Raw genomic sequence first — 24,600 nt, forward strand, 5'->3', positions numbered from 1 at the left:
TTTTGTCCTTTGTTTTGTTACGTAAAATACCGTTGTTCTGTATGTAGCTTAGATTAATGGTCTCAAGTTTGTAATCGTGGTTTTCATTGTCTGAAATAGCGCCCTCTTTTGAAGTATGATGCTGCCCATAAAATACTTTTTGGACGGACAAAATGTATCGGGTGCTCCCCTATGGGGCGCCGTCTGTCAATTAATTGTTTGGCACTTTTAAGGCATGTTTTTACCATAGTTTATAGCAATTAGATGTAAACCATAGAAAGTGTTGCCAAATCCTTTTTATGGTTTACATACCAGTAGTATTTGTTGTGTGTAAGTTTATGGTTTACAAACCATGAACATGCAACAAACATTTGTAAATCATGGTTCATAAACCATGGAAACTTTACGCATCTTTAAAACATGGTTTATAAACCAGAAAAATTAAGCATCAAATTCATGGTTTACAAATCATGGTTTATAAACCATGAAAATTGGGTCATCTTAAAAACATGGTTTATAAACCATAAAAATTGAAGCATGAAAATCATGGTTTATAAACCATAAAAATGGGAACACGAAAATCATGGTTTAAAAATTATGGTTTATAAACCATCATAAATTATGGCATTTAAAAAACATGGTTTATAAACCATGAAAATTGAAACATGAAAATCATGGTTTACAAATCATGGTTTATAAACCATAAAAATTGAAGCATGAAAAAAACATTATAAACCATGTTTTCAAGATGCCTCAACTTTCATGGTTTATAAACCATGATTTGTAAACCACGTTTTTCATGCTACGGTTTTTATGGTTTATAAACCATGATTTGTAAACCATGATTTTCATGTTTCAATTTTCATGGTTTATAAACCATGTTTTTTTAAATGCCTCAATGGAGGAAATATTATAGACCAAGCTGAAGTGAAATGGGTAGATCCTTTGCTGCTCAAAACCAACTGTATCCCTTGAAATTCAAACACGACAAAATGATACTTTTATGCAACAGTGGTAAATTTTTCAGTAGAAAACTTCGTACAATCATAAATCTTCAGCATGTTTTTCACGATTATTTGGAGAAAATGGTAAAACAAAAGTTTGTTGCTTTAAAATCCTGTTTCGAGAGCAATTTCAGACCGTAATGACAATTTTAAGCTGTAAGTTTGAAAAATAACCCCAAATCACTTATGAGAACTCTTTCGCTGTTGAATTTTAGAGGCATCCGGCGCTCCATAATTATCTCTGTACATGCCCCCAAAATGGGAACGATCGTGATTGTGTTCTGTGCAGCCACGCATCGATTGTCCATTGTAAATCTCTAGCCTTGTTTTCGTTCCCGCCTATTGCAACAACGTTGAGTGGAGTGGACTGCGAGAACGAGGTTGACTTATTGTCAACAAAGTGACGGTTGCCTTAGCGACGGAGAAGATCCATCATGGCGATGCCTGCTGGTGTGAAACTTGATGACGGAAAAGGAGGATTTTTTACGAATTGCTTCCCTGCAAGGAATGGTTTCAGGCAGTCTGAGGATGGTAAAAGATTATTTATTATTTAGAAATAAATAAAAGAGTATTTTGGGGAGTATTTCCACAAGATGAATTGGTTTGTCGTTTATCTTATTAACTGTCAAATCGAATCTCCGTCAAATCAAACTCAAAACAAAACGGGAACAACATTCCAACAGGCATGACAGGACAAGCTGCCAGACATGCCAGACTGCTGAAGAACATTTATTTAAAATGATAAACCATGGATAAACACAGTGCAGTTGGGTGTTGGGTTCCTAGAAAGGAGCTGTGTTAAGTTATTCCATGAAGATCAATCAAGCAACCACTCGGGCGTGCGTCCAGCATGAATTTTGAGCCCTGAACCCGATAGGGATAGTGGTAGATAGGCATGATAGGCCTAGGCCTAAGTCAGTGATATATAAATTATTAACAATATATCGTAGGAGGTCCTGTTTTCGAGGTGTCCCTAAAATCGTGGCAAATCTTTTACCTCTCTGTGCGCGATGTAAACAGTCCCTAGATAAAAATTGTGTGGTTTTATTTGCCAAGCTAAGAGTCTCCTCTCCCTTGACCAAAACTTAGAAACACGTGAGGCTCCACTGGATATTTGCACTTGTAAATGCAAAAATGTTGGTATTTTAGGCATTTCTACAAGGTACAAAAATATGTCATAATGTTGAAGCCATATAAAAATATTTGCCCACCGAAAAAGTTTCATCAAACACTATTTCAATTCACAATTCATGATGATCAAATCATGTGACTGAATATTTTGCTGAGCATTCTGGAAAAAAAATACAGAGGCTTAAAGAAGCCATGTGCCTTATATAATTTTCTAATATTTTTTGAGATTTTTTTTTTAACCCTCCGATCAACATTATTATTAATATTAAAATTTAAACGATCAGCTTGTTGATTCAATTATCACTGTTTGTTTAAACACTTTATTGTAAATTTTAAGAGAAAAAAAGGGGAAAAAAATAAATAAAAATCAGATTTGAAAGCCAATGATTATTCACACTTTTTATTAAATTATTTATTTTTGCTATTTTTTGCAAATTACCATGGTAATTTTAAAATTTCATTAAAAAATATTTTGAATAAAACGAAGACAACTGCTGGCTATCGAGTCATACATAGAGTCTCAAAGAACACTTGTAGTCACTGCAGATGTTTCTTCCATGTATGGCTTCACCGGGAAACTATGCTTTCTTGTTTGCCGTGAAAACAGGAAAAACTCAAAACAAATGGGGCCAGTTGAAGCCATCGAAGATCGGTGTGTAGTGTGAACATTTCAATGTCCATCAAGTTTTAATATATGTTTGCATACTTCAAATTAACAAAAGAAGGTAATTAGGGCATCGGTTGATATAAGGCATCATTATTTTTTTCCCAATTTAAAGAAAAAGGCATAATATCGTGAAAACTGGTAAGGGGAGGATATACGAGTATTTTAGTTTACATTTAGTTGAGGATTGACTTGACGTTCAAATGTTTTTTTAAAGTGCAGTTGAGTAAGTTGCAGTGCAGAGTAAAATTGCACTCTGCAATAACTGGTGTCACTGTCACTAGTGTCAGGTGTCAGTAGACTGGTAGACGTGGTAGAGTTGAATGTTGAACAACTCGTCCGTTGGACAACTCCACTGTCATTTTCCAAGACGGTTTGAGACAACTCGACGGATGGCCAACATGTCCAATACACAAGTTGAACAGTCGACCTCCAATCTGTCTAACAATCAGTGACATGTGTACACAAAATCCCTGTATAAATCCATTTCTAGAGTTAAAAAACTACAGCACCTCAGCTTGTAATATTTTAAGGGAAACCTTCTATCTACCATCATTTTCTTTAAACTGTGTAAGTTTGTAAATGTGTGGAGGCTTGTGTTTAGTGGATAGTGTCGTAAAAAAAGTTGTTTTCATCACCAAATAGGGAAAGTTATCAACAGCTAATTTATTGATCTTACAGCTGGAGCCTGGCTGGTGGCCCAAAAGGCAGAGCAGCGTCGCCACTTTAAGGCTGTCCTGTGTGCGAAACCCAAGACCTATGCACAGATTAAACATGAGCGTAAAGAAAAGGAAAAAGAAGAAAGGAGAAAGAAAAATCCGCCATCGACACTGGACGATTTCAGAGCCGACAACTCTACTTCAGGAATGCTGGACGGCTTCTTCCTGGTAATATGTCGACTGTCGTTGATTGTTAAAAAACTAAACACAACAAGGGCAATTAAAGTTATAAATGAATCACCAACTAAATTTCATTAGTAGGCGGGTTTATATTTAGTGAGGAATTTGGTTCACACTCATTTTACACTTATTTTTGATTTGGGTTTGAACCATTTATAAGAGCTAGAGGGCGCACTGGTGATGCTGCTTGCACAAACCCGAGACACGCGGAGACACGCGTCATTCTGTACGTGCGTTGTATCTAAAACACACGTTGGAGTTTGTGTTTATTGAATGCTACGCGATGCTGTTTTGTCAACTTACAAAATGGCCGCACAAACACACGCTGTGCGATGCTGTTTTGTCAACTTAGAAAATGGCCGGATGCGCGCATGCCGGGGTGCGTATATAGGCCAGTGCGCCCTCTAGTTCTTATATATAACTCAATGGTTTGAACAAAGAAAAAAATTACTAGAGCAGGATTTGAACCAATGACCTCTAGTTATTAGAGGTTTTTTAAATCATTATCTTAGTTTCCTGTTTATTGTTATCATTCTGTTTCTCTTTGGAAGCGAATGTGCTCTATTAGAGAGATTATGTTTTTGATGTCGGATGGTTCTGCGGCTTTGAGGACGGTCGTCCCTCAATGTCTACGACAGTACTTGGGATAAATCTGCGTTGTGTCGTAAACTACTAACCGTGCAGAACATCCATCTTTAAAAACGAAAAAACTCTCTACCAACAGATGTGTGCGGTATAAATATAATTATTATTATTATTTTTTTTCACACTCTTGGCTGCCTACAGATAAAGCACTGTTGTGTCGACGACCCCACCGATGTGTGCTCGATCAACATCACCGACAAAGAGCTCACGGATGTGAAGGAGGAAGACTTCCAGTTGTTCGATAATGTTGCGTACATTAATGCTGGGGAAAACCTTTTACCATTTGGTAAGTTTCTCTTAAAAACTTCTTAGTTACACAGCCTAGTTAATAATTCCAGCGAATGCGTAACAATTTGTGTTGTTTAGTTTTTTTTAAGCCAACACTCTGCAAAAATTCTTTAAAATTTCATCTGTTTTGTTTTCCCTTCCTTTTTCAGAGGCATTTACCAATTTTCCAATAGTTCGAGAGTTGGAGATGCCATTAAATGCACTACGAGGAATAAGAGTGGAGTTTGACGATTTTCCTTGTTTAGAAGTGAGTAAATATCTTGTGGCTATTTCCATACTATTGTACTATTGTCAGAGGAAAGGTGGGTCTGTCCACTCTAATAACTCAGGCCTGTTTGCTTCGTTTTTTACTCAATTGGTCATCGAAGTTGCAAGAGAACAATGAAGGGGAAAAAAAAAACTTTTTGCACAAATTTTTGTGCTTTCAGATAAATTATTACAAAAAAGGCCTGAGTGATAAAATACATTTTTCTTCAAAAGTATATTACTTCAAAGCGAGCCATTTTTCACAATGTTTTATACTATCAACAGCTCTTCAATCGCAAGTAAGCTTTTATGCTAACAATTATTTTGAGTAATTAACAATAGTGTACAGTGCCTTTAATCAGCTCTATGAGTCTGGTCCCTGGTGAATCTCATCTTGTTGGAAATTATATCACTTTCTTGACTTTGATAATTAAAAATTTTGTTTGTTGATTTTTTTTCTTTCAGGTTCTTGATCTTTCCTACAACAACCTTTCCAAAGATGATATTTTAACGCTGGGTATCCTCCCCAAACTGAAAGTGCTCTTCCTCACCGGTAACCAGCTGCGATCTCTCCCACCCGAACTAGCCAAGCCTATCAAGACTACACTGCTGTAAGAACTTTCATAAATCAATCACAAACTCACAACTGTCCATAGTTATAATATTAATACAATGGGCATTTATAATGTGCCGGTATCCATCTAAAGATGCTCATGGCGCAGTGACACAATAAACAGAAAAAAAAGTTATGAAGTCCTCATTAGGTGAGTATTGAGGGAAGTTTTGAACAAAGCTATTGATGGAGAAAGTTTAACATGATCTGGCAAGTCGTTCCATAATGAAGGAGCAGCAGAAGTAAACGATCTTTCACCCTGTGATGTTTTGGCCAGGGGTTTCCTTAAAAGTTTTTTGTTATTAGAACGCATAGACTGGCGGTTGGATATTATGTATGGGGTTGGAGTCCTTCTGAGAGATATGGTGGTAAATGTGTCTTTTGATGAGTGATAGTATAGATGCATTTGCCGAGCCTGGAATTTCACCAAGACCACAGTATGGTCTCTATTGCTCTGGTTACCTTGTTGCCCCTTAAAAGGTTCCTTGGGCTTTATGATTTCCAGATGGAAGTGCCTTTTACAAAACAAAAATGGTCTTGCCCTCTCGAAGATGAAGCTCCAGTCTTGAGTTGCCTTGTAATGACAAATCGTTGCAGACTTGCAGGCTGGCAATTTCAATATTTACACTATGAAACTGTGTTTACACATGGGCATATCCACAAGTTTACTTCATAAAAGACAATAGCAAGAAAGAACAATAAGAAAAAGTTAATGGCTGCCGTTAAAAGTAAGAGGAATGTGGTAGAAAAGAGTTTGAACATCTATCTACCAGACCTCATCTCCTCAAAGAACTTCTGTAATTGGTATTATGAATGTACGTGTCTTTCATTAAAATGGACTTCGCCTTCATTAAAATTAATATCTACATACAGGATCATCAAACCGGCCAGGACTTGGTGCAACAGCTGAGGGTTAACATGACCAGTAATTTGTTCATCTCAGTCGAATTACTGTTGATGTCAGCCCCTCAGCTGAGCACCCCACACACCAGGAGCGCTTGGAGATAGAAGCCAAATTATCTCAGTTGCTTCCGTATCGATTTAATACAGTTTAAGCTACTAAACGACGTTCAAAGCCATTGGACCCCTCCGGTAAACAGTGTTGTCCAAGGCCCACACTTTGTGTACCACAACTTCTATATCAAATAACAAACCTGTGAAAATTTAGGCTCAATCGATCATCGGAGTCGGGAGAAAACAACAGAAAAACCCACCATGGTTTTCGCGCGTTTCGCCGTGTCATGACAGGTGTTTCAAATAAATCCGTAATTCTCGTTAACGAGAATTTATATTGTTTTGCTGTTTTCTCAAAAAGTAAAGCATTTCATGGAATAATATTTCAAGAGAAGTCTTTCACCATTGCCTTCTGTAAACCCTGTAAGTTATTTGTAAATCTGTGAACTTTTTTATATTTGTCTGGATCGAAAGGGTCCAATGGCTTTAAGTGACATAGTGGCGTAAAATCGTGTGTCAGGTTTGTAGGGAACTACCGTCAAAAGTTTCCTATGCTAGCTGTAAATCGTCTATTAAATTTTTTCAGCAACTATGTTTTCTGCCAGTGATTCCAACGAAAGTTCCATCACCCGCTTCTAAAGCCTGGAGCTTCTGTCCCTAGATGACAACCGCTGGATCGATCTTGCCATCTTCGCCAGCCTGGCAGGCCTGGAAAGACTCAAACGTCTTAACATAGTCAAGAATCTTCCTATGCTGTTATCTAATTTGTGTATCACATGTTTGTTTTCCTGCCAGTGATTCCAAAGAAACTTCCGTTGCCCGCTTCCCAAGCCTGGAGCTTCTGTCCCTAGATGACAACCACCTGACCGATCTTGCCACCTTCGCCAGCCTGGCGGGACTGAAGAGACTCAAACGTCTCAACCTGGAGAAGAACGAGATCCACTGCGTACCTCACCTCAGGGCCCTAAGCGGGAAACACATCGCTGTGGAGAGTGAAATTCCGTCCAGAACCTCTACGCCAGGACGCCGGTCCAGGAGGAAGGAATCCAAGAGTCGCAGTAGTAGCAGGAGTGGGATGGCATCACCTGGGGTGACGCCAGTTGAGCCTGCCGGTAAGAAACACTCAATTGAATTGATTAATTTGGTTTGTTTGGCGGGAGAGGTTAGCCATTGATGTCCTTGACGTATCCCCAATTTTGAACTTTGAGTTTTTGATTTAAAATCACCCAAGTAATTAAAATGTTAAGTTTTGTAAGCGTTAGTATGACAATTTCAATTTTTTTAAATACTTTTTTCCCAATTACACACATGTGAGAAATGAATTTTTTCTTACACTCACGTCAGAAAAACAGTGAATGGCGTAACGAGAGTGCTGAAAAGGGGCTTGTTTATAGAAATGCAAAAAGCTGTACAGTTGAAACTTGCCAGAAGTTCCCCTCCCCTAGAACAAAAACGTGCATCCCCTTGTGCCGCCCTAAAATGCTACCCCAATTCGATGATAATAGCTAACACTCCTTCAAAATTTAACTGACTTTGTGTCTTGCGTTCACTTAAACCTTAAGATGGTAGCAACACACCTGATGCCTTACAGCAATATCTGACGGAGATTAAGGAGGAATCCAGAGAGGGTAGCTTGAACGACGACACCCCCTCACAAGATCTACCGCCTCCATTTCCTGAATTGGAACACCTCAGCCTAGCCTTCAATAGGGTACGTAAGAGTTATGTTTAATAAGCTGAGTGGTTTAGAGCATCAAGTTCAGGGCCAAATTTCATAGTGTGCTATAGCAGCCAATTTTGTGCGATTTCCATATCATAGCACTGCTAACTGTAAGCACACGAAAAGGCATGCTAACTTTCAGGTGCTTACCGGACGAAAGCAAATGACGTCACAATGCAAATCCAGGGTAAACAGTCAATATGGTGGCCCAACTTTTCTGCTAATCAGTGAAAATACGCTTGCAGCCCTATGAAATTGGGTCCTGGTGGTTAAGTCATCAGAGGATGGGTTCGAATCCCGGTCATGACAGTTTTGTCCTTGAGCAAGATACTTTACTAATTGCTTCTCTTCACCCAGGGGTATAATGAGGTACCTGCTAGGGTAGATGGTGATATTTTGTATTAAAAAGCCTTTAGGAGTGCTAAGGTTGGCCAGGTTGTATACTTCCCAGGGAGCTGAGAAAGATTGACAGAATGTTATTGGCCCAATTACCATGGGGCCATTTCACAAAGAATTAGGTTAGGACTAGTCCTAGGAGATAAGACTAGTCTTAACTCTTTGTGAAATCCACCCCAGGGCACAAACGTAAAGCTCATTGAGACAATTATTGTAAGATGCCTTATATATAAGGACATGTTGATTTTATTATTTATTGGGCGATTGGGTTTTACTTTGAATTCAGATCGAAGACGAGGAATCCCTCTTAGCGGTTGCCGCCTGGCCGATGCTGAAAGAGCTGATCATTCATGACAATCCCCTGACCACCAACAGCAGCGGAGACCCACCCTTACTCAAGAGGTACCTCAGAGACAGGCTTGGCATCAGTATGATCAGAAAGAAACCTGACAAGCAGCCCAAGCCTGTTATACAGGTCCCTACGAAACCACACAGGAAGGTAAGTTTCATTCCATTTCATCTATCCTCAGAAAAGTGAACTTAATCACTATAATTTTAATTTTGAAAATGTGGGAGGAAAACCCAAGAGTTATTCAAGGACCTAAGCAGTCAGGCACGGACTGAAAACCCCTATCCATAGGGCGGTGGTGGGATTCGAACCGAGGTCTCAGAGATAAAAGACAAGGCAAGATACCACTATAGTAGGGTAAGCCAAAAGTAATGGGGGTTAATTTAATAGTTCAGGTTGTTGTTAACCAGCTGTGAGGTGTGAATAATTTCTCTAATATTTGTTTTCTTTTCAGGTTGCTGAAGTTGTACCCCCAATCCCAAAGAAGCCACTTCAGTTAATGCTTGAATCAGCACCAGCTGCAAGAGCAGCCCTCCCACCCTCGACCATGCAACCCACCGCTCCGCGCACCATTGGTACGTCCCAACATCCTGTCTCTGAACCACTCCCACCAATCCCAGGGACCCCAGTGGACAGACCAAAGACCGATCCACTTCATAATAGGAGGCGACATGAGGAGGGGCCAGAGGAGGAGAAGATGTCAAGGACAAAGTCTTGGACGGAAGAGAACTTCAAGAGGCCCACTCCCCCTGGTGATCAGAAGGAAGCAGCTCAAGAAGCCGACGAGCCAGTCTTCCTTACGCAGGTAAGAGGTGCATGTGATAGTCTGGTCCCCTGTCTTCACCCACAAGGATGAAGACAGGCACTGATCTTACATGCCCAACGATTTCATTGGATAAAATGATTTTATTGGATAAACGTGCTGTGGCGTAAAAGCTTTCCATATTGGTACTCATCATTATCATCATCATCATGTGGAGTGCCATTGAGTCGAGCGCCAAAGCTCGACCAACGATGTCTGATATTGGTGTCATTTGTTAGCTGGTATTTTCGATCGTCACTTCATGCAGCATTTGAATATTGTGAGGTCAATGATACATCTGGCAGCGTCCGGCCAAGCCGGTATCTGGTTTTATTCACGAGCCTCGAAGTGTGACTTCAGATGATCATCAGGCTACATATATGTGTCTACCTTGGATGCATGCTGGCCCAAAGGTACTTACCCCTCAATCACAAGGAGGGTGCTATTTTGGGAAAGACTTTTTTTTAGCAAAACTATGAACTGATTTTTCTTCCAGGTGGACGATCAAACTGAAGAGCCAATAGGTACCGACCAAGTTCCGCCCTCCTCAGACGACGCCCCTGCTAAACAAAAACAGACTAAGAAAGAACGGCGGAAGAAGGAGCGGGTAGACAGTGCTGCATACTCCATCTCTGTACCCGATAAGTTCAAAGGTTACGAGATTTTCTACGACACTCCGGATGATCCGGATTTTGAACCAGTTGTTACAGGTAAAGTAACCTCTTTCATGTACCATATATTTCAGTGATTTTTTGATCATGTATCTAGACCTTTAAGTATTTACCTTTAAGTATTGTAAGTTTAACTAATCTTTCTATAGTAGTGCTTTTCCATAACTTTTTAAATTTCGCGGTTTGTGGTTTTAACTATTGGCTGGTTCATTTTGTGGTTTATATTTTTAGAAATCTTATATGCTCTTTGGTTATTTTTGCTCTTGTTTGCTGCCATTTTTAATGTGTCCAGCACAGCGCCTTGGGGTCCAGTCATGGATGTAAAGCGCTTTATAAGCGTTGTCTATTATTTTATTATTGTTATTATTGCTTTTGTTGTTAAACAAACCACCTTGGTTGGCATGGTCGGCCGAATGTTTGTAAAACACGTTATTGTGAAATGTGCTACAAAAGAACTAGTTATTATTGTTGTTATTATTTATTTTTCATTTATTATTTGCAGATATCCAAGGGAACCTGCGCTCACTGCGGCTCGCTTTGAAGCAATCTACTCTGTATCAGAACCAGGTGGATCTAGAACGACCTCAGAAACCATTTGAACCGTATCAGAGAGTAAGTATAAATATTGGATATGAGGCATTGACTGGGAGTGAGTTTTGAAAGCTCCAAACCTCTCACAAATAAAATTAAAAAAAAAAAAAAAAATGTGATTTTTTTCACAGGACTCGCGAAAGTACTGAGTATACAGTGCTACACACATCGGTGTATATGGGTAAAAACCAAAAATTAATACTCTCACAAATTGGAAGGCTAATTACTGCGCAACCTAATTTTCATTCCCTTTACAAAAGTGAGCACTGCTCACCCAATCATACATCATTTTCAGATTTGTTTGTGTGATGTAGAGGTTGAGTCCATAAGCTATCCAAACACCTAAACCTTTTTCCCCAGAATTATATACTTTTTATTTGGCAGCCATTTCAAAAAGTGTACATTTTGTTCTGAGACACATGGCATATATTGGCAGGCTGGGAAACACTCGGCGGCCAACGAAGGCCATGGCTGTGATGCCCCTCAAAAAATATTATTTCCACGGCCAAAACTGCCTTGCCCTTTCTGCCCATTGGCCATTGGCCATCCCTTGCTCCATAGCCAAAGTGGTCTTGCCCTTAAAAATGTGAAAATTCAGGCCTGTAATAGGCTTGCGGTATGTGTGCATCTACCGCTGTGTAGATTATATTCTTTTGAGGGAAAGTTTTACATGAAAGTGTTATTTTAATTGTTTTACGCAGAGCACACTTCAACCCAGACCACCGCATAAAAACAAAGCTGAGAAGCTGGAAGACATCTTGGAGTCGATGAAGAAAAGATTGGTCATCGATGAGATCAACTTGGGCAAGATCTTAGAAGACAAGACGAAACTCAAGAAGGAGTACCCGGAGGTTGTCAAACTACTCCAGGAGGTAGGTCTATCTTTCTCAGTTTTCTCCAGAAGACGATCAGAGCATACTGATCGATATCGAGTTGAAGCCAACGTTTTGTTTTTTCAGAACCGCCCCCCAACTCTTTAGAGATAGTCATTACATAATAATAATAACAAATGCTTATATAGCACATTTCACAACCACCGTATCAATACGCTTTACATTAGTGCCCTAGGGCCAATATAACATCCCTTTTTAATGTGTCTAAGGTCCCTATACAGCCCTGGGCTGCCTTAGGCGCTTGTGCCGTTTTCATTCACAATATCAACCTCTACCCTCGCAGGTACCCATTTATTCCCCTGGGTGAAGAGAAGCAATTATAGTAAAGTATCTTGCTCAAGGACACAAGTGTCACGACCGGGATTCGAACTCACACTCGGTGAATTAGCACCAGAACTTGAATTCGATGCTCTCAACCACTCAGCCATGACACTCTACACTGTGTTACTGCAAACCTTTCCATATCTAATTTCCACCTTGTAAAGTTTCAAATCTTATTTAGATCTATCTTGTCAGCGATGTGTCTCACTTTTCAAACTTTAGAGACCATAGCAGCCGCAAGCGACCAGTTTGTTTGATATTCCCATTCGCTTAAAGAGAGGTCAAACTACTATCTTATGTCAAGATGTTCAAATTGCTAACATCGTCTCTCATTTTCTAAAAACAAAACAATATTCTCTGTTTTTAAATTATCTCTGTTAATTTTTACTGACAAAATTTGATTAAAGACTAGAAATTAACACTAATAGCACTGCTGGGCATTTTGTGATGACTATATACACATTTAAAAAACAAAACCCTATTGTTCCTGGTCAGACACATTAAAATATAAAATTTGATAATTGTTTTTTTGTTTGCGTCTTCAGATTCAAACCAAGTACAGCACTGTCCGAGCCACCTCGATGCACAGCAAGGAAAGTCAACAAGAAGCTGTCTCAGAAACCTTAAAGGCCATGCAAAGCATCAGCGACAGATTCAAGGAACAGGAGTCGACACATGGGGGCACCAGATCTAAGTCTAGCAGAGCAACGACAAGAGTCAAATCTGCGTCCGTCATTAAGTCTTGAGATGGATGAGATCAGTGTAGCAAAAGACCAATTACATAAAGCTGTCAAGGCACTGGACACTATTGGTAATTACTCAAAATAATTGTTTGCATGTAAAAACTAACTTGGTATTGAGCAATGGAGAGCTGTTGACAGTAGGCCTTTATAAAACGTTGTGAGAAACGGCTCACACTGAAGTAAAATAGTTTTTGAAAAAGATAAAATAAATTCCACTAAAATATTTGAATTTGATTTTGAGATGTTGAGGTCCCTAAATCAAGTATCTGAAAGCACACACATTCGTGTGACGGAGGTGTTTTTTTCTTCCATTATTCTCTCGCAACTTCGATGACCAATTGAGTTCTAATTCTCACAGGTTTGTTATTTTGTGCATATGTTGAGATACACCAAGTGGGAAGACTGGTCTTTAACAATTACCAATAGTGTCCGTGTCTTTAAGCCCCCTTTACTACTTTTATTCTGAGCAAAGAGATTTGCCAAGTTTCAATGTTTCTTATGCTTAGTATTTTTGTCAAATAGGCACTCATTACTTGTACAGATGTAAATAATAAATTTGGAAATTAAACTGTTTTCTAAACCCTGAAAATATGAATCTGTAATTAACTTTATCAATTTATATAAATTATTTTCCTAATGTGGAATATATTCCTGACAGGTTTACAATAAATTTGAAATATATTTCACAGAAAGAATTGGTTTTGCTGTTTTGATTTTCTGTAAAATGGTGACGCCTTGCCTTTGGTTTGGGCCTTTGGGTCCTGAAGGCATAAGTCATGAAATAAGTATGGTTGGATTTTTGGCCCAAATTGTAAAAAACGCTGGACTTACCCCTCTTCGTATTTTTGGCCCAAAATTGAATAAAAATGCTGGACTTAACCCCTTTTGAATTTTTCTTTGCCGCAATTGAACAGAAGTTCTGGACGTTCCCCTTGTTATTTGTTAACTTTTTTGCCCAAATTTAATACAAATGCTGGACTTGGCCCTTGTGTGATTTTTTTTTTTTTTGGGGGGGGGGGGCCCCACCTGAATAAAAATGCCCTTGTGATTTTTATTTTTTTGCCAAATTGAATAACAATGCTGGACTTACCCCTTGTGAATATTTTATTTTTTTGCCAAATTGAATTTACCCCTTGTGATCGTCTCCTTTTTGTGCCCAAATTTTATCAAAATGCTGATACCCCTTGTGATTTTTGGGCCCAAAATAAAAATTATGCTGGAATTGTGTCGTGTTTTTTGGAGGGCCTAACTTTTATTAAAATATAGATTGTATGTAATAAGGGTAAAAATGCTGGGCTGGCCTCTTCATTCCCCCCTCCCTCCACCTCCGACCATTCTTCTAGAAAAAAAAATAAAATACTTTCACCAACATATGAAGTATAAAGAATTTTGTTTTATTCATACGTATATTACTCATCCCGTACTTTACAACTGGAACTTAAACAAGAACACAATAAAACCTGGGTAAATGTATTTATAATTAAATAATCATAGAAGTCAACAGAACAAAAAAAGAAAAAAAACAATTAAAATTAAATAAAAAGAACGAAAAAAAGGAAAAGAAATTACGCTTTGGGATTCCATCGTCCCACTGTGTCTCTCGATTTTTACAAGAAAGCCTCAAATCTACAGATAAAATTTACAAAGTAGCTATTTCTTTAATTCTTATTATTATATCCCAAATACCTACTATATAAACACTTACAAAAAACAAACCACTAACTTGGATTAGTAATAAATTTACACAAAATTTATCCCTATAATAATTATGTATACCCTTGAATTTCAAATCTCTGACTTGCTTTTACTCACTTCACGACGACGGTTATAAATCAATTGGTTACAAAAGTTCAACAAGACTAAAGAATAATAACTTTGTTCACCCAATCGTACGACTATCTACACATGGTCTCAAAAATAATCTCATCATAAATGGGAAAACAACTTGTATACCAGCAAGTCAATGATAAAGAACACAGCATGCTGCATGTTTTACATCATTATAGTACAGCAAAAAAAGAAATACTGTAAATTGCCAAACTTGAACAGCAATTCTACATCAAATGTGTCAAATTAGGTAACCCTAAATTTTGCACAAATTGTAACACATTTACTAACTACGTTACAAGGAGGAAAGAAAGTGAGGGGTGTGGGGGTTGTTATAAAGCCCGGTTCAAACTTTACCGCAAATGCGAACAGGAAGCAAAATTTGAAGTCACATGGCTGTTTTAGCAGTGAATGTTTCGCTAGTCTTGTGAAGTCAAGACGGTAATTGTTAAGCGCAGTGTGTAGTTACAGCACGGTGTACATGTACATGTAGCTACGGGGACGATACACACACCCTCGATTCCAGTATGTGTGTGTGAGTCAGTCGAAAGCTGCCTCCCGCTACCTATGACTGTTGCATGTGTAACATCGCACTGTGACTTTTGCATGAGTGGCAGACAAATAAGCAGCGCCTAACGACTTGTCATCAAGTCTAGAGTTTCGCAGGAGTTGAACACAGCTCAACTGTTGCTAATTACTTGTTGATAATTTGTGACGTCAAAATTCGATCGCATTCGCCTTCGCAAGAAGGATGAACAGGGGTGGATTTCACAAAGAGTTAAGACTAGTCTTATCTCGACTTCGGACGAGTTACTTGTCCTAACTTAGGACAACCCATACGTTTTTAATATCTCCTAGGACTAGTCTTAAGTTAGGACTAGTCCTAACTCTTTGTAAAATCGACCCCTGGGCTTTTAGGCTCGGGTGACAGTCCTAGCCCTCTATAATTGGTTAAATTGAACATCAAAAACAAACAGAATTTTTTTTCTAAAAAGCTAACAGCATCCTCTTTCACAGCTGCTCTGAAGTCAGTCAGTGTCACATGACCACGTTGAAGGCCATGTGTCCACCTGATGTGTCACATGACCGAAGTCATGTGACCTGCCCTCGGGCAAAATAAGAAAAGCTGCCATTGGTTTCAAACACTTGTCCTCTTTATAAACCCAAAAAATTAGAAATAACAAACAAAAATAAAAATACAACAACAAAACAAATGTTTACACAATTTATGGTAAAATCATAGGGGAAAATCAAGAAAAAAAAATCACCTAAAGTAACCAAATAAAAGCAAACAAAAGCTTTTCCTAAAATTCACTTAATACATTGTATTGCTACCAAAAGAAACTTATTAACATTTACACACATAAAACTACATGTAGTATTTTTCTAACAAAACCCAAACTATTTTATGACATAATTTTGGACGCCTACTCTAAAATACAAATATTCCTTACATACATAGTACAGTCGACTCATGTTAGGCCAAGTTCCCTGGGAGTGAAAATGACCTTTTTTCAACATTGGAACAGTTTTGTTAGAGGAGAGCAAAAGAAAGGCAACCAAAGCATTACAAGCAGAGCCTCTTTGTATAATGTGTTCTTTGCAGAGCTATCGACTTTAGACATGTGACTTCCACTGGCATAGCACTTGCAGGTCGCAAATTTATTTTTCCCAGGATGGTAAGGCCAATAGATTAGCATACACATTCCCATTAGCTGCCACGCACTTGACGCTGAATTATTCATCAGTGGGAATTCAGCTATTGCCTTTATACACCACAAAGTGTGTGTGTACCATAGCATGGAGCCAATGGGAGCGTGTATGCAAATCTATTGGCCTTTACCATCCTATAATTTTTTTTCGCTTGCAGGCCTGATACTTCATGGAGGCAATGAAGGCGATTGCCTCCATGCCCCCTGGTCATTGCCTTGGTGCCCTTGAAATGCTCCTGTAGAAATTTGCAATTTCCTCAAAGGGTGCCCTTATTGGGTGTGTTCGTTTAGCTTCCCCTGGTGAGCCCCCTGGAATGACGTCAAAGTTATTATTCGAACGTACCGGGGACATATCGGGGTCGACCCGGGGAAGCTAATCGACCGCACCCACAACCTTTGCCACTCTAGAGCAGTGTCTTACCAACAAGATTGCCCGGTAACTAGAGGTAGTTTGCTCAACATCTTATCTTCAAAGTCATCAGTCAGGACTTATTTACTTCCGCAAACAAGTTTTAGTTTTAGTTGAAATTTTGGACAATGGCTCCAAGATTTTTTTATGAGGATGAAGTATTTTTTTCATCAGATTGACTCGGTGGATTACCTCAGGAACAAAGCATGCCCAGGGGGTCGTTATCAACAAAGCTTTTTTAGATAATGAGCAATGAGCGGCTTTGTAGAGGACAGGAAAGCACCTAAAATTAGGCTCATACTTATTACAATCCTAGAAAATCAACAAATCTACTTTGAAAATGAAATACAGCATGTGACAAATTAAAGAAACAATACATTGCAAAAAAAGAACTTAACGCTACTTTGACCAAAACGGTTATTACTACGATAGCTATCAACACACTTTACAATGTGTTCCTTATACCGAAAAAAAACCTCCAAAAATGTCTACGTGATAAACTCATCCACAACGTCAGTGCAAATTGACAGAGCTGCAAGGCGGGTAAATAGAAAATACGTCTGAAACGCAAAAAGATTTTTTTTTAGCAGTGAACCAACCACAAGCAATGCAAATTACATAGGGTTTTAGTTGGTAACCTGACTTTGCAGGGCCAGATTCAGATCTGTCATCGACCAATTTGCATGCCTAAGGCATCTCCATGAAATTACCTCCCAACCACCTCCTTTACACGTTACCAAGGTAACTGATATGTATATTGGGTTTTAGTCAAGCACATGTTCACTAAGAAACATGTGTATAGACCAATAGATACGTACTTACTCCTATAAAAAAAGTGCATACAATAATACAAAACACTTTCCATAGCTTAACCTCCTCTCTCCACCCCTAAAAACGCAACCCCCCCCCCCCCCCCCCATCCTTAAATAAATAATATTAAAAACCCTCGACCGGGGGAAAACTCCAAAGGAGAATTCTGCGCCTAAAAATTAAAGATTTAAAGTAATCCAGAAAACGTTAAATGTAAATTATGCAAAACAGAAGAACCCTTTTTACATCTCATTTCTGAAATGAATATTATCTGGAAATCTCAACAACAACAAAATACGTTTCCCCACAATCAAGGTTATAAAAGAAAAGTCACTTTGACTGGGTTTCCAGCAGTTTCCTCGATAAATAGAAATACTCCGTCACAAACTAAGTAGGTCCAGAAAAACAAACAACTCGACCATTAGTTTATAGATAATCATTTTACAAATTAACAAAATAGTTTTCTTCTAAAAAAAAAAACCCAATATATTAGTGTATACAAACATTTACAAGTGCGCTCGTACTACAACTAGAGGTACAGTAAGCACACATAATGAAATGGTACAAGTTAATGGTGAGTCTACGCCATTGAGAAAAAGAAAAAAAGAAAACAACATTTACATCTGAACCCAATTGTCAAACTATACACTAGTATTGACAAAATAGGGGACCCTGAACATAGGGCTATATAGCTCAGTTAGTAGAGAGCCGGCATGGTAATCCGAAAGTTGTTGGTTCGAGTCCCACTCGAATCAATTTTTCTTGTTCAACCCCTAATCAAACTATATAAATATAATGGATCAGTTCACATCATCATGAGAAAGTGTGATTGTTCGTCAAGAAGATGTTCAAATTTGACATGAAGGTGAGCGAAAAAAACATTATACACCACACAATTTTAAAGACAGTGGACACTATTGGTAATTGTCAAAGAGCAGTCTTTTTACTTGGTGTATCTCAACATATATGCAGAAAATGACAAACCTGTGAAAATTTGAGCTCAATTGGTCGTCAAAGTTGCGAGATAATAATGAAAGAAAGAAAAACACCCTTGTCACAAGAAGTTGTGTGCTTTCAGATGCTTGATTTCGAGACCTCAAATTCTAAATCTGAGGTCTCGAAATCAAATTTGTGGAAAATTACTACGTCACTTCAGAGGGAGCCGTTTCTCACAATGTTTTATACTACCAACCTCTCCCCATTACTAGTAATCAGGAGGTTTAATGCTAATAACTATTTTGAGTAATTGCCAATAGTGCCCGCTGCCTTTAAAAAGTTAGGATAATTTGCATTGTATCTGATGTCTCCGTTACTAAGATCCGTAAGTGGTTCCTCCTGCATTCCATTCCTTGTGTAAAGACGACACCAGGGCCCAATTTCATAAAGCTGTTTCTTATTACAGCACAAAAGGAAAACTTTAAAGCCTAATAAAGATACGCTTACCAGAACACAGTTTACCACTAGCCAAGTAAAACTTGTGACTGGTATCCTGCTCGTTTCTGCTTAGCAGAAAATTGCTTAGCAGAAAATTGTTAAGCAATACATTCTGCTTTATATAAAACAGCTCTGGAATTGGGCCCAGCATTGTAATGACGTATCTCTGTCTCACAACCAATGTACTGTAAATTCCAGGAATATCATATTTTGCAGGCTACAAAACAAAAAAGATCAAATAATTAACCCTCTCCGTAAAGGAAACTGCCCTATCTTGCCTTAACCCTAATTTTTGGGATATCCAAACTATTATAAACCACAAACAATGACTTTTTTCAGCCTTACTAATTTTTGAAGATTTTTTTCACGAAATTTTGGCTAACAAACCTACCCCTTACACTGTGTTGAAGTGAGTTGACAATCATTTTTTTTTTTTTTGGTAGGGAAACCTAATTCCCCTCCTGTAGTTTGGAATAGACCCACCATGAAGACCTTTATCACGGTGTGGCCATCTTGATTTCACTCCATTCCAACTCATAACCAAACTGAGGCTCAACGAAATAATAGTCTGGTGCCATGCTTGCGCAATGAACGTTAGCATTCATTGCTGATATGGAAACAGGGAACCTGATTAAGATGGTGACAGCGTGATAAAGGTCTATTGACAACCAACTAGTGAAAAAAAAAAAGAATTAAACTCAGAGGTCGAATTAAAACCAATTTCTGTTTTCAACCACCATGTGCGTAACTGATTTTCATAGGGAAAACTAAACTCTTAAAACTTCTTAACTTTACAAATGGTTTCCTTTCTCAGGGTCTTGTCATACGAGGCAACTTATACAGGCAACTTGGAGGCAACCAACTGCAGTGCATACTACAGGAACACTTTGATAGCACAGGAGGCACTTTTCGGTCATGATCTTACATTCCGCAACAAACTGTTTGCACATTGAAATGTGAATGCCCTCCCTTCATGGAGATTGCCTGGAACTGGTTGCCTGTAAGTTGTCTCATGTGACATGGCCCTTGAGGGTTAAACCGACAAAATAAACTGAATCCTGTTTTCCCGACTTCCAAAACAAAAATCCTGCGTGTAGTTCCAGGTGATCTCCACAATCTCTCCCAGAAAGTGTTCACTTGGAGAGAATCCATTCGGGACGATGTGCCAGCCCTTCTAGATTCCAGGAGCTGGTGTGGCAGGAGAAGCGCCCCCCACCTCCCCCTCCCCATACGGCAAACTGTGTACAAATTCCTTCTGATAGCGCCCTCTTTTGAATCCTTCTCTTCTAGCCCATGTTAATTTCCTGTATGATGGGGGACAGACTCTCTGGCAGACCGAGTTCCCTGGGACACCGTCCTTCCAAGATTCCAGGAGTCGGTTTTAAGTTCAGGCTTCTTGAGAAGGCAATAGTTGTTCTCCATCCCGACTTTAGGATACACTTTACACACCTACTGAGGTGATAAAGAATTTCTTTCATTTACAAGTGGATGCTGTCGGTTCACTGTCAACTCCTGTTGCGGTTCTCTGCATGATCTCGCCCTCTGTTTGATCTCATTATGCCAATGAGACACACACCAACAAGTGGTTCACACCATTAGAGATCAGAAGCAATGGGCCAAGATTTTTCCCGAGAAACCTCTGCTGTAGTAGACATTCGCAGGAACCTTTTCATAGACGTTGGTTCACTGTAAATTCCTTTTGCGGTTCCAGGCATGATGTCGTCTCTGTTGGTCTCTTTATGCCAATCAGACACACGCTAATTGAATTTTCCTTGAGAAACCTCCACTGTAGTAACGTTGGCAGGAACCCTTCACTGACATTTCCTCCTCCAAAAATAAAATAAAAAAATCCAGAGCACACGAATGATGCATTTGTTTTTTATCTATGACACTGTCACAGTCAATTAGGCCCTCCAATAGTCCAGACGTATGGAGGACCAAGTGTGTCAAAACACTCACTTCATATATATATATAAATATATACATTATTAGTTTTTCTTGATTGTCTAGACTGCTGTTATGTATGGAGAGCCAAGTCTCTCAAACAGTCAGATGGCACCCGTTTGTTGGGCGCTGATTTTGCAGTACTCTTTATTTGGCGTTAGCGGTCGTTGACGATGACGACAAGGAGCTACTGCAGAGGAACAAATAACACAGAAATGTTGTAAATAATAATAATTTTGCAAGACGCCAGACACACAAGGCCTGAATGCCACTTCAAGGTGTGGGCTACAATCTTTTTTCCAGACTGGATCATTGCCACCTACTCCTGGGGCTGAAACAGTGAACTACTCTAAAGCTTAAGCAGAATTTTACCTATAGCAAAAATGCTTACCAATAAGCAACTCTATGAAACTGGCCTCTGTTCTTTATTTATAAAAAATAAAAAAAATAAAATAAATAAAACAATTACACAAACACTTACTCTCGTACTCTTGTGACGACCTTTTGGACTAGCCGGTCGCAGATTCCTGGGTACGACTCCTCTGATAAGTCAAACGCTATTTTCAACTGGTCTATCGCCGTCGACGCCCCGGGGGCTTCTGTCCCTTGGTATTTTGTTTTGAGCTGCAAAAATAAATCACAGTAAAAGAAATATAAACACAATGGTCATTGGTAAACTTTTAAGCTTGATTTATACTGCGAATGCGAATGGGATTCGAATTTAGATGACACAAATTCACAACGAATTATTCGCAACAGTTGAACTCCTGCAAAACATTCACTGCAAAAACAGACCAGTGACCTCAAAATTCACTTCCCTTTCGGAATCGCAGGAAGTATGAACCAGGCTTCACTCTTTCAGTGTCAAGGTCGTACTTGTACGATCTATTTTATGTATTTCGAAAGTGCTGATATCAAACATGTGTGGTCTTTTTTATGTGCTCAAAAAGTGTCATCAATCACATTTTCTGTACGACTCGTAGTATATATAGTATCATGTTATCATAGAGCTATTCAACACATGCTCAGTCTGGTGTCTGGACTCCACTTACTTTTGTTAGTAAAGGCACCAGCAGGGAATTGAGGGATTCCGACTTGGGTTGTCGCTGGACGGGTACTTCGCGTTCTTCAACGCTCATTTCGTTCGGATGATTGCTGACGTGTTGAGGAACGTTGGGTACGTTTGGGTTCCCCCGAACGGTATCGAACCTCCATCCAGAGTCTGAGTCGTTATCGCCGCCTAACCTCTCATCACCACTGAAAATAAATAGAGATGTTTAGTAAATGATTTTTATTTTATTTTTTGAAAGAGTATTAACTTAAAAGGAATTATAAAGAATTGTTGAAGACACTGGACACTATTGTGTATGGCACAATGGTACCAGGGTTCGCTCATCTGGAGGTTGCTATGCAAAAGCTTGCCCCGAACCCTTTGACATAGCAACTGTCTCTATAGTCTGAGGAATTCAGTAAGCAGTAACTTGTGCTAAGCACGTCATTGTACTAGACTTTATTCAAATCTGACTCTCAAACTCGCAAAATTGTATGTTAAAAGAAGCTTGTAAAAAAAAAAATACTTACTGATCTGAGTCTGAGTCAGAATCCGACTCATTCCCCTCAGCCTTCCACCTCTTGTACTTGTCAATAAGTTCCGTCAAGTGAGACGTCTTCTTTGCATTCTTCAGGAATTTATGCTTGAGCAATTCTTTGGCTGTGGGTCTCTGAAATAGGGAAATAAATACATCACATGTTATTATTGTCAAACAAAATAAACTTTTAAAAAACCATCACAGGGGTTTGTTTTTCGTGGCTGTAACCATTGGCCAATTCAACCGTAAATATTACTGCCCACGCCCACGCAATGCACCCTAAGTCGCAAAAACTGAGACATATTTTTTTTTTTTTTTTCATTGTTTTACTCATTTCATTTCTCGAAAACTACAGCACCAGTGACCTCATGAAGTAATATTTTAAGGGAAGCTTTCTACTATCATTTTCTTGTAAGTTTAATGTAAATCTGTGGACAATGTTTTTGTGTTACAAAAAGTACCCAGACCCTTTAACAGCAGTGTTTACCAACCAAAAATTCCTTAAAATTTACATTATCGAACATAGTGAGCCTCTCCAATGCCATTCTGCACAACTCTGCCGCGCGTGCCAAACAACTGCGCACGCATGTCGGACTTTATAATGTCAGACTTTTGGTTGTGCAATGGGTTGCAATGGGGTGGAGCTTAATAGATCGGTCTATTGATTTGCAGTTACATGTATGCTCAATCTTAGCTCTTTCTGAAATCGGCCCCAGGGCGTCCAGTCAAAGAGAACTGTTTTGTCTGGTCAGGTTTGTCTGCACTTACGAAGGCAGGATCTTTGTTGAGACAGGCATCTACAAAGTCCTTGAAGGCTTTGCTGTAGTTCCCCTCCAGTGTAGGCGGATTGTTCTTAGGGATGAGGAACAGCACCCTCATTGGGTGAAGATCAGAGTGTGGAGGCTCCCCCTTGGCCAGCTCGATCGCTGTGATGCCGAGCGACCATATATCAGCCTGCAAGTAGAAAAAAGAAAAGTTGTGTTTGAAAACACATGCCCTGTAAGCCAGTCCATTTCTTGACATTTGACACGTATGTAGAACAGTGTTATTGTTTTTTTCACAAAACACCACGCACACACACACCCACGTATATGGTGCAGACCGAGGACATCTCTTTGTTCTCCTATTGTTTGGACATAGTTTATTTTTCAGACGTCCCTATTGGTTTTGTACACAAAATCTACCGAGGACTGTCCCCGGTGTGACTTTTTCCCGGATCCCTTTTGTTTAAGTCCTCGGTTATCAATAGTAGACATGCCCCCACACACAGGTACAGCACTCCTATGCGTTAGAGGACACCTAGTATTGTACTTTCTGCTGTTCCTGTATTGGAACAATCCCCATTTGTTTTGTACACAAATGACTAGTGAGGATACCTGAAAACAAAGAACCGACTAGTGAGGACCTATTGTCCCTTTTGTTAAATGTCCTCGGACGTAAAGGCAATACAAAGCAGGGGTGATATTTATCTAATGAAGGGTGTCATGGCCGAGCCATTTCGAGCAATTCAAGTTCTGGTGGTTAAATCATCAGGCAGTGGGTTCGAATCCCAGTCATGACGCTTGGGTCCTTGAGCAAGACACTTTACTTTGTGTCTGGTAGTATGATTCCGTTGAGTATCAAAATACCAACCCAGAACACACGATGTAAAAAAAAAAAAAGTTGCCACTATGAGAACTGATGTACGTATGTAAGATTAGATTTGGTTTATAAAATAAGTAAGTAAAACAAATCTAAAAAGACACCCAAAATACTTATCAATGTTTTTTTTTTTAAGCGTTAAAGAAGATGGTGTGTCAGATTTTTTGGCTGATTTGACACACAAATTTTGTTTTAAAACTCAAATAGGTATTTTCTTGAGGTTGAGAAAGTTACAAGCTTTCATTAAGCCATTGCTAAAAAAAGATCCACCAATTATTATAAGCAGTGAAATAAAAGGCCCAAAATTAGTTTTTGTCGGCATCCC

General features: G+C 39.0%; 2 protein-coding genes across 3 annotated transcripts in view; one reads left to right on the plus strand and one right to left on the minus strand.

Annotated features, from left to right (window-relative positions):
* Positions 1–1,383: 1,383 nt before the first annotated feature.
* On the plus strand, positions 1,384–13,489 carry LOC139945608 (X-ray radiation resistance-associated protein 1-like). The gene is made up of 13 exons (XM_071943019.1): positions 1,384–1,514; positions 3,460–3,665; positions 4,464–4,608; positions 4,760–4,857; positions 5,322–5,467; positions 7,219–7,535; positions 7,986–8,134; positions 8,826–9,038; positions 9,343–9,693; positions 10,187–10,400; positions 10,864–10,973; positions 11,654–11,824; positions 12,712–13,489. The coding sequence occupies exons 1-13, from the start codon at positions 1,418–1,420 to the stop codon at positions 12,910–12,912; spliced, it is 2,418 nt and encodes an 805-aa protein (XP_071799120.1). The 5' UTR covers positions 1,384–1,417; the 3' UTR covers positions 12,913–13,489.
* Positions 13,490–14,282: 793 nt separating this feature from the next.
* Positions 14,283–24,600, minus strand: part of LOC139945609 (serine/threonine-protein kinase 24-like) — a 54,300-nt gene continuing 43,982 nt past the window's right edge. For both annotated transcript variants that reach the window (XM_071943020.1, XM_071943021.1), the window contains exons 5-9: positions 23,403–23,588; positions 22,627–22,766; positions 22,098–22,302; positions 21,527–21,669; positions 14,283–21,235 (exon numbers count right to left, since the gene is read on the minus strand). In XM_071943020.1, the coding sequence (XP_071799121.1) occupies positions 21,193–21,235; positions 21,527–21,669; positions 22,098–22,302; positions 22,627–22,766; positions 23,403–23,588 (717 nt within the window). In that variant the 3' untranslated portion in view covers positions 14,283–21,192. The remainder of the gene's footprint in view (positions 21,236–21,526; positions 21,670–22,097; positions 22,303–22,626; positions 22,767–23,402; positions 23,589–24,600) is intronic.

This window comes from Asterias amurensis, chromosome 12 (assembly GCF_032118995.1).
Source record: "Asterias amurensis chromosome 12, ASM3211899v1".
NCBI lineage: Eukaryota > Metazoa > Echinodermata > Asteroidea > Forcipulatida > Asteriidae > Asterias > Asterias amurensis.

Bases quoted from the DNA above. Each gene is read 5' to 3' on its own strand.
- LOC139945608 (XM_071943019.1), top strand. From the start codon at position 1,418: ATGGCGATGCCTGCTGGTGTGAAACTTGATGACGGAAAAGGAGGATTT. The intron at 9,039-9,342 runs GTAAGTTTCATT...TTTTCTTTTCAG, and splicing joins CTACGAAACCACACAGGAAG to GTTGCTGAAGTTGTACCCCC. The intron at 10,974-11,653 runs GTAAGTATAAAT...TGTTTTACGCAG, and splicing joins CATTTGAACCGTATCAGAGA to AGCACACTTCAACCCAGACC.